This window comes from Notothenia coriiceps, unplaced genomic scaffold (genome assembly GCF_000735185.1).
Source record: "Notothenia coriiceps isolate Sejong01 unplaced genomic scaffold, NC01 NC01_scaffold00037250, whole genome shotgun sequence".
NCBI lineage: Eukaryota > Metazoa > Chordata > Actinopteri > Perciformes > Nototheniidae > Notothenia > Notothenia coriiceps.
Genome location: NW_011369951.1, coordinates 7,793,097 through 7,807,353, shown reverse-complemented (window position 1 = coordinate 7,807,353; position 14,257 = coordinate 7,793,097). Strand labels below are relative to the sequence as shown.

The 14,257-nt window shown below is 41.3% G+C and overlaps 1 protein-coding gene across 1 annotated transcript; it reads right to left on the bottom strand.

Moving 5' to 3' along the window:
- Nucleotides 1-1,862: 1,862 nt before the first annotated feature.
- LOC104967244 (neurogenic locus notch homolog protein 4) lies at nucleotides 1,863-10,565 on the bottom strand. Its single transcript, XM_010796661.1, has 19 exons — nucleotides 10,517-10,565; nucleotides 10,203-10,397; nucleotides 9,802-9,950; nucleotides 9,507-9,675; nucleotides 9,254-9,388; nucleotides 9,018-9,170; nucleotides 8,088-8,292; nucleotides 7,620-7,760; nucleotides 7,323-7,508; nucleotides 6,958-7,029; nucleotides 6,685-6,811; nucleotides 6,135-6,268; nucleotides 5,513-5,710; nucleotides 5,197-5,346; nucleotides 4,429-4,608; nucleotides 3,776-3,892; nucleotides 2,804-2,953; nucleotides 2,485-2,637; nucleotides 1,863-2,101 (listed from the first exon to the last, which is right to left on the bottom strand). The coding sequence occupies exons 1-19, from the start codon at nucleotides 10,535-10,537 to the stop codon at nucleotides 1,863-1,865; spliced, it is 2,874 nt and encodes a 957-aa protein (XP_010794963.1). The 5' UTR covers nucleotides 10,538-10,565.
- Nucleotides 10,566-14,257: the final 3,692 nt, after the last annotated feature.

Below are 14,257 nucleotides of genomic sequence, written 5' to 3'. Positions count from 1 at the left end.
CCAGCCAATTTGTTCTATGTTGTCAGCACAAAGAAAGGCTCTTTGAGGCCTATTTACAGGTTCGGTTCTAGACATCTTGCGCCCTTTAAGGTGAGATATTAGGCGAACATTATATGTAAAGTGAATAAATTAAAATCTCTACAAAAAGACAATACACTGTAAAAACAGAAAACTTATGACATAGGTAATAGAGTCAAAATGACTTTCAAATGTATTTCAGTATTGTATGAACATGTTTGAATTGGGGGGTGGAACGTCACATCCTCTAGGGGGGTCCGGGGTATGGCCCCCGGGAAAGATTTTTTTTTTGAATACATTTTTACAGTAAAATGCTTCAATCTGGAGCCCACATTTGAAGCACACAAATTACTAGAAGACCTGATCTAGGAGGCACAACTCTAAAAAAACCACCCATATGAAAAAAGATCGGTTTAACATTTTAAATAATCAATAAGTATTTTGTTGAACATAACCATTAACCTACCATTAGCCAATAAACAAAATAAATGTAAGCTTTATTTTATTTTTGTTGTCATTCATATCTATTTTACCTAGTTAACATTTATTTATGCATATTTTTGTATCTCTCCAACTTTAAACGATATTTTTGCTTTACTGTCCTATAGTATACATTGGAATGATTTCAAAACTGTTTTTATTTATCCTAATAATTATAAAGGAGTGCCTTGGAAATATGTGTTTACATAATTTGTGATCAAAACGTTTGAGACCCACTGAGATAACTTAAACTAAAATGAACTATCTAAATACTCAGAGTCCTTTACCTCACTGAGCCTCTCAGTCTGACAGGAGAGCTCTCCTCCACCCTGGTTGTAGAAACATCTACTTATTATATCCGTTAGTGCAGCTAGCACCAGATTCTAATAACAACAGTGCCGGTACCGGTGCGCCCTCTCCCTTGCTCGCTCTCTCGCTACCACGCTCGCACTTTGGCTGTGAGCTGCGGGCGCCTGATAAGCCAACATCCCCCACTTTCATCACTTACAGCGCCCACCGTACAGGGCAAATTAAACGTGTAACCGGGGTGAAAAGGGTGTTACATTTACTTAATTATGAATGTTGTTACATCAAGGCCGAACATTTGGATGAGCGCCAATGGTCAAAAATGTTTTTTCCCTCCAAGAGCTATCAGCGCAGCGCCCCCCAGATCTGGCGCCCTAGGCCAGAAATTGGCCCTGCCTAGTACTGTACATACAGTGGCAATGTCTCAAGATTTAGCAAAAATACACCTTTATTGAACATACAGTAACACAAATACTACAAATCCACATAACAAACAATCAAAAATGAAAAAGGGTCGCCACTTATTAATATTTGAAGAAAAATGAAAAAAAAGTAAAGAAAAAAAGAAAAAAAGATTTATTTATTTTTTGGTACCTGGCTGGCGCCCCCTAGCAGCGGCGCTCATATTCCAGCAGCGGCGCTGCGCCGCCACTATTTGTATATAGGGGAAACACTGTACAGTACATATCTGCTATGTATGTGATGATAAAACGCCTTGCTTTTTTACAATGATTATGTCTAAAATCAGATACTCCCATGTGGGTCTTAACTTGACTTAAAACATCAGACTGTAATTCCAACAATCTTTCAATGTCTTCTCATGTTAAGCATTATGTGTTGTTTGATAAGCCATCTGGGGGGTTTATGTAAAGATCAGAACAGCTTTGGTCCTGTGTACACTGTTTGTATTGACTCGCTATTAACACACTTGGGAAAATGTTGTTATTCATTTCGTCCTCAGCCATAATGATTTCAAAATTCTAGTTTGTTGCATAATCACATACATAGCAGTCCCTACTACCGCTTTAAGTAATGGTGTAAGAAAAAAGGAAAAGCGATTAAAAGAAGAGGTCACCCTCTTTCTCACCTGCCGGCTCTGACAGGCCCACAGAAGGACAGAAGTGTCCCGCAGCGCAGGGCATGCAGGCTGTGAGGCTGGCAGTGTGCACTCTCGGGTTGAAGGAGCCTCTGGGGCAGGGGTGTTGGTCGGGCATGCTTGTACCTGCAGGGCAGTAGTGTCCTTTGGGGCAAGGCCGCAAAAAAGAGGCATTGGCTAGTCTCAAATCGCAGTAGTACCCTTGACAGAAGAAAAACACACATATTTTAATAAGCATTATAAAAAATACTTACAAAAACAATTACATTTGTAGAACATTCCTTTCAACAAACTTGTAAAGTGCTGTATACAGTGCAGTTCATTCTTTGCCAAGGTTTTTAAATGTTCTGTGTAAATTAAGTTTTTATACATTTTTATTCTTGTTATATAATAAATTGAACAGGTGCATGTGAGTGAGTCATCAACTTCAATAAATGAACACTTGCTGGGTTGCTGAGAACTGTTTTCATTACACTGTCTTCAGTAAATCAGAAATGCCACAAGGTCAACAGCAGTGTTTAGAAAGAAAATAAATACATCCTTCTGTAGAGAAGATAAAAAAGAAGAGTATAGCGCTCTTATACCTGCGCCACAAACGGTGCAGGCTGCCTGTTTCTCTCTGTCCTGGTAGGTTCCTGACGGGCAAGGCTCTGGAGTGGCACTTCCTTGCACACAGAAGTGACCTGGAGGACACGGCAGAGCTGTAGCCACTGTCTGACCAGGCGGACACCAATAGCCTAGGTGACAAAACACAAAATAGAGCAAAGTGTGCAAGGATGGAAAGGAGGTTGGAGCCGAACAAAGAATTAATCAAGAACATGTATCTTTATGAAACAGGCAACAGCCGAACACTTTTAAACAGTTTATGTTAAACGATGAGACATAATACAATGCATGGACTACCTTGGCTGCAGGGTCCAGTTGGAGCCCTGAGACCTGGTTCTCTGCAGTAGACACCTGCAGTACACGGCTGACAGCTCGCCTCACTGGTTAGACCTGGCACTGGGGAGAAAGTACCTGCTGGACACAACTCTGGCTCTCCAGAGCCCTCAACTGCAGAGAGAAAAAGTCATTTATTCAGCCTTTCATTCCTTTCCTTTACATACCAATACTTATTCTAGACCGAAAGTCTATTCCAGGATACACTGAGTCAAAAGCATGAACAAACTTCACACAGGTCAACAGTAGACAGGCTAACAAAAGTTGACTCAAGATGACTCACTCTCATACCCATGGGTAATTAGGTTGACAGGTCTACTTGAGTCATAGCTATGACTATGCTATGACTTTGACAATGAAATGTAATACAGCTACTTAAGAGTCTTAGGTTCATGTCATTTGCATATCTTTGGACTGCAGAAAGACATTTGAAAATCAAAACAAAACCCCAGGGTTAAAGGCTGGGCCTTTCTTGCTATAAAAAAACCCAATTCAAAGAACTGCCCTTTGAATAATGAATAAGATTTGATAAGACTTTGCAGACTCTCATTCTGCATTGTATTGGTATATGATGCAAAGTGCATACATATTACTTATTTCATGGTGTCAGTTTCTCTCAACCCAGTTTACTTTGGCTTAAGGCTATGTTGTCACACATTCCCTGCATGGGAACCAATATAGATCCTTAAAAACTTGGACATAGATTAATGGCAGACATTAAAAGCTAGGGAAAAGTGGTAATATTATGAATATGTAAATATTTTCTTCCAATCAAACTCAATTATACATAAAAAAAAAACATTAAGCCAAGTATAAGTGGTACTAATGCATTATGGACTTCACCAAGCAATTCACTTTTCTTTATTAATATATAAATAAAAACTTTGTTGGCAGTTTAGTAATACAACTGTTACAAAGAAGTAAAGCGGCACTTACCACAGTATGCCCCAGGTGGACAGATGCTGCCTGTTCCTCCATCTGTTGGTTTGCCTTCAGTTGCTCCTCCAACACAGAAATACCCAGGGAAGCAGGGTCCCATCGGCAGAGCCAAGCCTTTTTAACAACATGAGGACTTTTATGAGTTTCTTAAATACCCAGAGATATTATGTATAAGTGGCTCTGACTGAAATCCCCTTATGTAGAATAATGTGTGAGCCCCCCAAAAGACTTACAATCAAATTGGCCAAAATGTCATATGGTACATACACTTCCATATACACAGATCAAATAACCAATAACTTTACCAACCAAAAATAAATCCAAACTTATAAGGCTACATCAAAATAACACCTTTTATAACTGTCAATGTCACACAAATAGATACATTTTTACACAGACAGTTAAATGTAGCTTCTGCGGGTTGCCTTGGGGTTCAAACCTATGGTTCAAACACAACAATATAACTCTTAGATGTAATCGGTTACAAGTTCTGACTGAGAACATATTTGTTATTCTAGTTCCATGTGTGTGATTGAAAGAAAAATGTGTTCACTTGCTGGGGTCCAATATGAAAAACCAGGCCATTACAATTCTGACTTTGGATTAGTGGCTAGTGTGAATGAGTAGGTCTTTAATTGGATTTCAAATACCTGAGATGTTACAGAATGTTCCAGGTGGACAAGGCACAGGCTCTGAGCTACCTAAGGGGCAGTAAAAGCCCGCCTGGCAGCGCCCCCCTGTAGATGTAGCTGGACAAAGACAGTTGGCATTTGTGTAGTTGTCCAGGTCAAAAGGCTGGGAGTTCCATGCAGCTGACACACAAAACCAACCTGAGAGGAATAGATGAAGCAAAATACAGAGCAGGAGACAGGTGCTTAGGTTGTGACTGCTGTCTATATTTGTGATTTACATCATGTTGCCAACATAAATTCAAATCAGTTTAGATGTCACATCAGATGCTGACTTTCCGAACAGGTTAGAAAAACACGCTCCACAGAGCATGAAACTCACAAGAGCGATAAACATAAGAAACATGACAAACAAACCAGGAAGCCACTGTTGTATTATCTGCATGAGGCTTGTGTGCATTAGGGTTGATGGCATATGGAGCCAGGCCATTTTCGCCTTAATATAGAAATAAATAATACAGGGAATTATCTGAAAGCTGCTGATGTTGCTGAAATACCATAATAAAGCTGTAAAGAGAGGGGAAGTAAAATAATGACAGATGTGGCTCGTGTTGAGATGTGATTTGTCGTGCTTAATACGTACTTTTAGAGCACTGACAGCAATTTTCCCTAACTGCTTTGGAATGGCTTGCAAGACATAAACTAGGCTGGCACAGAGTATAGAGTCCTGCCACTTTGTAAGCAGGCTGTATGGCTGAGATTGTGTCTTTTGTAGAAAATGACACTGACCGGCTTTGCATTTTCCAGACACTTTGGTCAGCCTCTCCTTCTCACAGTAGCGTCCAGGGGGACAAGGCAGGCAGCTGTCCAGACTCTGAGTCATTGGCTCCGGGTTGTAGTATCCACGAGGACAGGGAAACTGGGTGGCATGCGTTGTACCTACGCATAAAATACAATCTAATTTCAAGTGATACACACCATTTCAGCGTTTTAAACACATTTATCCGTGAGAATCTTTAAGCACACCAAGAAGTTTCTAGATGCTACCCTCGATGAATTCATAAAGACACATAACCATGACTGAGAGTGGTTTGGGAGAGTCTACCATCGGGGCAGTAGAAACCAGGGGGACAGGGGGACTTGGAGAAGTTTCCAGTCTTCTCTGGACAGTAGTAGCCAGCAGGACAGCGGGAACACACTGATTGGCCTGTGAGGATGGAGTAGGCTCCAGCTGGGCATGGCACCGAGCTTGCACTTCCCTCAGGGCAGTAATGAGCTTGTGGGCAAAGACCTCCTTCTGAGCCTGGAGAGCATATAACAATTAGATGTGGTAAATTACTGAGATTAGGACTGCTTAGCCCTTAATGTGATGAATCATGCGATAAACACTGATTAATTCAGTAATCATGCGTTTAACAAAACACCCTCTTACATTTGCTTTTCCTGCATTTATCAGCATCTGTTATTCTTCTAGCTGATGGTTATTCATAAGATCACTCTCCAAACATTATAATCGCAGCTCTCCACAATTTCATTTCATGTATAAACAACACCCATTGCTAATCAATGATTAATTAACTATGTTATCATTGTGTTCATATTTGAAGGTGGGCGGACTAGGTTTTATCTTGCAGAAGAGATGAAGCAAGGGAGTAAATCATTTTTGACATTATACTACAAGCACAACATAAATTAACTCAATAAAACTCAATATTTTGCAATTCTACCTGTAGCTTTTGTGTCTCCCCCTGGACAGTAAAATCCTGCCTGACACAGTCCAGATGGACGAGTGAGACCTGCAGTGCCACAGAAAACACCCGCTGGACATGGATTACAGCCAGAGACTTCTGTCAGATGAAGACTGCAACCATACATGTGTGACAGATGACAAAAGATTCACAGAATGCATACGTTTACATGGCAGAACCAAATGAGTGTCTGTTTAGTTTAAGTGTGCATGTGTCTACAATTACTTCATTTCCTTTACTGCTGATGCAAACTACATGTTATTGTATTTATTATGGGCTGTAGGTGAGCTGTGGGTATGTTGTGTATGTATATATGATGGGCAAGTATATTCATCTGCATCCATTATTGGAGGATGATATGTGGGTTCTTTATGGGGCTGTAATATTGTTGTTACACCTTACTGAACATTCCTTGTACATGTATGTTATTTGAGTAAATGCTGCATTGATGTTCAAATGTCCACATATTTTCTGTTACAATCGTTACAATTAAAAAATGATTACAAAAAATATATTTAGGTCCACCAACCTGTTAGAGTAGGTACCTGGTGGGCAGGGCAGGGGGAGACTGGTGCCCTCAGGACAGTACTTCCCCTTTGGACAGGTTCCTCCCACTCCTGTGCTGAAGTTACCATCTGGGTTCTGAAAGTTCACACCTAAGTTGCAAATTTAACATAAGTTTAGTCATCCAATTCACTTAAGCAGCACAGTGGTATATTATAAGGCCTTTAAATGAGGTAAAAGTGATAAATGGCAATAATGTCATTTTCACAACTGTGCTATAATTATACATGTATTGTACCTGCGATGCAGTAGTAACCAGCTTGACAGGGTCCAGTAGGTTCAAACAGACCCCAGTCCTCACAGTAAAACCCTGTAAGCAGAGCATGAAGAGTTAAAAAAACACTGCTGTAATAATAGGACACCGACGTTCTCAAAGTCTTGATTGTTAATTTCATCACATCACAAAATAATATCCCTCCTCTAGTCATTTAAATGTGATAAAGCATTCTACTATTGCCTTTTATCTAAATCAATTAGTTCCAGCACATCTAGCATATTAAGGAGTTGACACATTAAAACCGGATTCAGCTCGCTAAACATTTAATGAAGGACTTCCAAGTGTCTTTCAGAGCGATGAAGACAACCATGACACAACACTCTCACCTGCTGGACAGATGAGGCACTGCTCCACTTGGCTGAGGCCAAACTGAGGGCTGTATGTGCCAGGAGGGCAGGGCAGGATGCCCTCAACACTGCCACCAAAACAATAGTGTCCTGCTGGACAGGACTGGACGCCTTCCCCCGAGAGACAGTAAGTCCCTGAGAGGCAGTCATCACACTCTTCTGCACCTTCATCCAAAACAAGAAAGCAATAACTTAATGATTTAAATATATTATACTTCATATTTTTCGTAGATGAAAAATCGTACACGGCAGTTTCACAAAATGAGTTTCCTCTACCTGTACTGTTGAAGTATGTCCCATCAGGACAGAGGAGAGGGGAAGTTGAGCCCATTGGACAGTAGTGTCCAATTGGGCAAATGTCCCCTGTCAAACTGTCTGAGGGCATTGAAGACACAGCCCCTCCTGAACAGTAATACCCTATAAATCAGTAGATACAAAAAAGGTTAGGGACACAAGTAATAATAAAAAAAGGACAGACATCTTCACCTACCCATTAATACTATAGTTTACAGTGGTCAGTAGATACTCACAAAAAGCATTTTAAATCTAAAAGCTAGCCATATCTCCTCTCCAGCAGTTTAGATAGTTATCAGATTATATTAATTTGGTAATAGCATTAGGATTAAGGATTTGACCCTATAAACAGAGAGCTGTTTCAGTTACTGGGTAATTCGGGACTTAACAACTGTTTAACCGTTTAAAAACAGAATACAATGTTTTGAATCAGATAATTTATTCCTGTGCCTTTATCACAAAGTCCTGAAGGCTTGCTGAGTCCTGTATTGTTGCAGTATAGTCCTGAAGGGCAGGGCCAGCAGGAGGACATGTTTTGGGCACCCACAGTGCTGCTCCAGGTCCCTGCAGGGCAGGGGTGCTGCTGCGAGTAAGAGGTCCCTCGTGGACAGATGTAGCCTGGAGAACAAACTCCTCCAGACAACAAAGCCACCTGCTGGAAAACGGAGTAATCATCAGAATATGACAAAGTTTGGTCATTTTGGCTCTCAGCAATAGTTAGAACTTAAAAGTTAAACCTGTGGGAAGTTTGTCTTGGAAGCTGTCATTCATTTCCCAGACACTGTTAGCAACTTACCCAAAAAACACTGCTGTAAAACATTATTTATTTGCCCAATTCCAACATGCTTCTAAATTCCTAATTATATTAAAATGACAGAAAACACTTAAGCTCGAACGCTCAAAGTGAGTGGGAAATAAATAGCTGTCAGCAAGCCAGCGACAGTTTTAACTTGGAAGAAAAAAAAATTAAACTTAAAGACATCTTTTCCTCTCTAATTACCCCATGTTTTTCATGTGAGTGCTCCCTCGCTCTGTCAAAGATCAACAAGGTAAAGTATATGAAAAGCTTTAGAGCATGGACTCTTGCTACATATGAATAATATCTATGAAAAAAAACATTTTGGTAATATGACATTGTAGTCATTTAAATTATGTTCATTATCTGTAGAAAGTAAATGTATGAATTCTTTATCCCCCCAATGTATATGGGAAGAGGCACCTAATATCTAGAAGAGAGTGTCATGAGAATATCTATATAGTGTTATAAAGTCCTCAATAGAACATACACTTTATGTATTTATTTGTTACTGAAACATCAGTTCTTTTTTGGATAACCTGCTTGAAGCCAAGCTATCAAAGTCATTTTATGTAACATCTTACAGGAGAGGCAGTGGAGGCTCCAGAGGTGCAGTAGTGTCCCGGGTCACAGAGACCCTGAGGCTCAGAGAGTCCGGCTCGGCTGCAGAACCATCCGGCCTCGCACGGCCGACAGTGGTGCACAGCATCACCACCAGGCTGGTCAGAGTAAGAGCCCTGAATATAAGATAGTATCATTTTACAACATCTGAATTTGAATGAAGCTTTAGTGCAAAAGTACACTCATTAATACTACTGACTGGAGGACAGGGTCGAGCAGCAGAATACCCCGGAGGACAGAAGTGTCCTTTGGGACACATTGGTGGGCGTGACAAGGCTGTCTGGTTACACAGTCGGCCTCCCTGACACTCCATACATGAGTGTGCACCTCGACGCTGTGAAGGATTTATAGACAAGGGAATCACCTTGAATATGGCTTTATCTCATTATTTAGATTTGACTATACACTTTCAGTAGAACAGCACTTGGTATTCTGTGTGGATTATTTCCTACCGGCTGATATGTGCCAAGAGGACATGGCTGTTGCCTCGCTGCCCTCTCCAAGCTATAATACCCTTCCTCTGCTTCACTCTGAACAGGGGAAGCTGAGCCACCAGTACAGTAGAAACCAGGAAAACAAGGACCTGAAGGGGAGGTGTTGTTGGAACCTAAACAATAGAAACTGACAGGGAGAAAAAATAATTGACAAAAACAACACAGGATTACATTTTTACATGGTTCTCTTAAATAAATAAGCTGATCAATTAAAGTTTGAGGAGGTCCAGTAATTAAGTGTTGGTAGCATTACCCTGGCGGACAGCTGACACACTCCTCAGGTCTGCTGAGGCCAGTGCTGTTGCTAAAGGTGCCAGATGGACAGGGCAGTGGAGAGGACGAAGCCGAAGGACAGTAACTTCCTACTGGACACAAACCTCCTGTCGGCCCATCTGCAGGAGTCTGGAAATAGGGTATGTAAAGAAAAGCTAACATGAACTGTAGATAATTAATGTAATTCCTAAAAAGCCCATTCAAAATAATACATATAACACATAATGTTTCCTAATCCAAGTTTCATCACCTAACTGGGAACTAAGTGTAAAGTGTTTTAATGTGACATGAGTCACAGACCTATAATTTATCAAAACAAGAATAAAACATTAAAGACTAGCAGATTCTATTCAATAAATGTTTGAAATATTTTCTTCATACTGCAGACTTGGCTCCTTCTCTACAGTAGAAGCGCTCTTTGCAGCTTCCTGAGGGCTCTGAGAGTCCCACACTGGTGCAATACTGTCCTCCAGCACAAGAGGAGCACTCAGACCCATTACTGAGAGCTGAACGCGAGCTGTAGGTTCCTTCAGGACAAGGTTCGGCAGCAGAAGTGCCCTCCGGACAGTAAAAGCCCTGTTATAGAGTGACAGAAAGAGAGAAAGAGTTGGTTTCACATGCACAGTGCCAAGAATTATAAGAACAAGGTCTGTTTCTGAATGCTGCAAAGCAGTTTTACAAAATGCTGGATTTACCTGAGGGCAGACTGCAGGCATGTGAGTTCCCGGTCTGTCGCAATAATGCCTGGATGGACATAAAACACATGCCTCTCCACTGTGACCAAGAGTGTTGTTCCTATATAGTCCAGCCTGACAGGGGTAAGTGAGGGGGTAACCAGTCCCTCTGGGGCAATAGTGCCCATCAGGACAAATGCCTGTCTGAAAAATACAGCAAAAAAACTATTTGTTTAATTTCCTTTGTTGTACAATCTTCACCTAAAACAAAATTTGACTTTATGCAATGAACCTTTATATACTATATAATATGGTCATGTATGATCTCTATCAAAATGAATTAAGCAGAAAAAAAATAATGTAAAAGGATATGTGTTCTCACTAAGTACTGTATTTTAGGTATCTTACAGGCCAGGTTATAGGCTGCTCCTGAGGCTCCTGGGAATAACAGTATTCCCCCTCCGGACACTGAGCACATTCACTAGCATCCCGAAGACCAGGAGACTCACCATAGGTACCATTGGTGCAGGGAATGGGGTTGGGATCCTGTGAGGGATTTGCAGGTGTAGCGATTAAGACATTGTAAAAGAGGGCCATATTACTACAAAAAAAAAGTGATTTCTCTGTATGCATCATTCTTTGACTCACAACGCCTCCTCCTGGGCAGAAGAAGCCTCGAGGACAAAGTGTGGCTGAGCGCTGGGGGTCTCGGGCTAAACCCTGAGAGCAGAGAAAGCCTGGGGGGCACACCATGACGCTTAACATGGCTTCTTCACTAGTCGTCTCATCACTGCAGTAGTGGCCCTGCAGGCACGGAGAACACTCCACAGAGCCCTCATCCTACACACAAAAGAACGTGAAGGAAGATTCAGAGAGTTGAAGTTAAAGATATCAACCAGTATGGGGGAGGGACAGCACAAAATAAAGACTGAAAACACAAGGGAAGGAGGATAGAACTTGCAACACAATGGAATAACACACTTATACTTTTTCAAAAATGAAAGCAAAAGATTAACTATAACAAATGTAACTTTGACTACTCCTCTTGCTGACATTTACGGATGTACATACATGGTGAGTAATGTAAGCTGATGTCTGTGGGCGGAAAATGCTAATCTAAAAATAGGACAATCAGACTGGCTGATGGAAGGACGAGACTAATACAGCAGCTCTGGTTTCCACTGGTTCTGACAGTTGGCCGGTCAAAGTGAACTGTATTATGGATCATGGGGCCTTACAGAGTAGCTTCCAGCTCCACACACTCTGGGGTTGACAGTGGCAGAGTGGGGACAAAAATAGCCAGCAGGGCAAGCAGAGCAGTCGTCCTGCCTCCGACCCCCTTTCAGATGGCGAAATGTGGATCTGGTAAACATCAGGACAACGTATATAAATTAATATCACTCATTACATCAGATTTATCCTTGAGTTGATATTCTCATTTGTTTTATCATCATGCTCACATCTGATAGAATACACAATGACTGCTTACATGGGGCAGGGTGAAGGTTTGGAGGTGCCCTTTTGACAGAATGAGCCTTCAGGACATATCAGGCAATCTTCTCTGTATCTGTTTCCAATGTGGATGCTGTAGGTCCCCGCAGGGCAAGGAAACTGGGTGCCATATGCAGTCCCTAGTGATGCATCATCAAAATACTTATATCAGCATGAATGACTCATAACGGCTCAAATTTTCATATAATAAGCTGTAATCTTACTTTTATTAGATAACTTTTTGAACTACAGCAGTAAACACATGTATTCATGAATGTATATACCACCTATACTATCATTTATGCCACAACCAGGTGTACCTTCAGGACAGTAGTGTCCAGAGCTGCATCGCCCTGACGGAGCTGCAGATCCAGCCAAACAGTACCAGCCCTGTGGGCATGGCCGGCACTCACTTTCAGCTTCCAGTCCACTCTGAGCGCTCCATGTCCCCACAGGACACTTGTGCTGGGTGGGGAACATAGTTCCAGGTGGACAATAATGCCCTGAAAAGCAGAAGAGTGGTGGTCTCTGGATACCACCAGTTCCTGATAAAGTGTAAAACAATGAGGCATTTAGATGGAAACACTTGCAAACACAAAACAAACTTCACTTACACAATCAAATATAGCTATGTATAATGGACACATTGGGCTACAGTATATCTACATGGTATAATAATAATTATGGGTTTTAATTTATAACACACTTCATATCTGAGTTCAGATCCCGAAGTGCTACAGGCATTTAGCATGGAACAAAATAAAAACAGTACACAACACGGTAGAATGAATACAAAGCAGTAAAAAATAAGATAATAATGAACAACACTAGCTACATGTTGAAGCAGGGTAGTGTTACACAGGTTAACCAAAGTTTAACCTTTCTACTAGATGTCACCTGATTTCTATTTTGTTATGATTGCAGTCTGATTGACTGCAATCATATGAGGATTGTTTTCAGACATTGCTGCAGTAGGTGTGTACTTTTTCTTCCTGTAGGCATATTCATGAGAAGGTGTAATGAATTGCTGGCCTTTTGTCAGGCTTTGTTGTTGTCGTCGCTATTCTTTGGCACCGTCTCTGGTTTCTACGCATTAGTCAGATCCAGTCTCGTGCGTTAATGACTACAACTAACTTCACTCCTCCATTACTGATTGTCTCACACCAGCTCTACCTGCTTAATATGAAGACTGGCCTGCTGCAAGGTAGGCTGGGACGTCCGCATCGCATGCAAAGGAGTTGGTTGGCACCTGACAAGAGGACACAGCTGCCATATGAGAGACAGCTTCATCATTGTCTTCATGTTACAGATGGATGGCAGCGCTGACAGACAGGCGGAATAAATTGGCGGAGATATCAAGGAGAGACGAGCTTACATTTCAGGGCTGCTCTTTTTTTTTCCTTTTCACTCTTTCATTGTTGATGTGTATTTTTATTCAAATGCAAAGAGAGGATGAGAGACCGTTGGCTATAGTGCACATGTTTTGTTTATGTGATTTGATGCAAAGCATTTGCGTGTATCAGTTGTGTGTTTGAAGATCAACCTTTGAATAACTGTGCTATGGCAGAATAGATGGGCAAACAGTACATCAAAATGGGCTGTTAATGGATCCAAAGTTATCCACAAATTAGTTTAATGTGGACATGAACTGTAAAGAGTTATTGGAAATATGTACAGCACACTCACTGATGTTCAGTTTCCTACCTGTTAAGCCCCAAGCCTGTTTTCCAGGTCTCAAATCAAGTTTTATTTATATAGCACATTTTTAAAACAATTTTTGGTCGAGCCAAAGTGCTGTACATATAATAATTACCTTACAGTAAGGACACTATACAGTAAATACAACAGCACAGTTTGTGCAGAATATCAGTATGAGAAAACGACACCCTCTGTCCTTAGACCCTCACATCGTACAAGGAAAAACTTCCGGAGAAAAAAACCCACAGTTTAAAGTGAAAAAAATGGGAGAAACCTCAGGGAGAGCAACAGAGGAGGGATCCCTCTCCCAGGACGGTCAGACGTGCAATAGATGCCGTGTGTAAATCGAAGAGATAATACATTTACAGCATAAGTAGACCGAATGTTTGGAAATGCATGTGTCTATAATAAGAAGATGAGTCCACGAGGATGTCAACAATTCTGTGGGAGCCATCAGGGAAGCAGCATCACGAGACCCAGCCACGACCCGAAGTCCACGACTTAATCCAGAACTCAGGATAGAGGATCCAGGGCACAGGACCACAGCAGGAGGATCAGCCTCGACTCCGGATC

What these genes read in the sequence shown, in the direction of transcription:
- LOC104967244 (XM_010796661.1), bottom strand. Translation starts at nt 10,537, where the DNA reads ATGCCTGCAGTCTGCCCTCAG. An exon ending in CTGCTCGACCCTGTCCTCCA is followed by an intron (nt 9,171 to 9,253) that starts GTCAGTAGTATT and finishes TCTTATATTCAG; the next exon opens with GGCTCTTACTCTGACCAGCC. An exon ending in TGGTTTCTACTGCCCCGATG is followed by an intron (nt 5,347 to 5,512) that starts GTAGACTCTCCC and finishes TTTTATGCGTAG; the next exon opens with GTACAACGCATGCCACCCAG.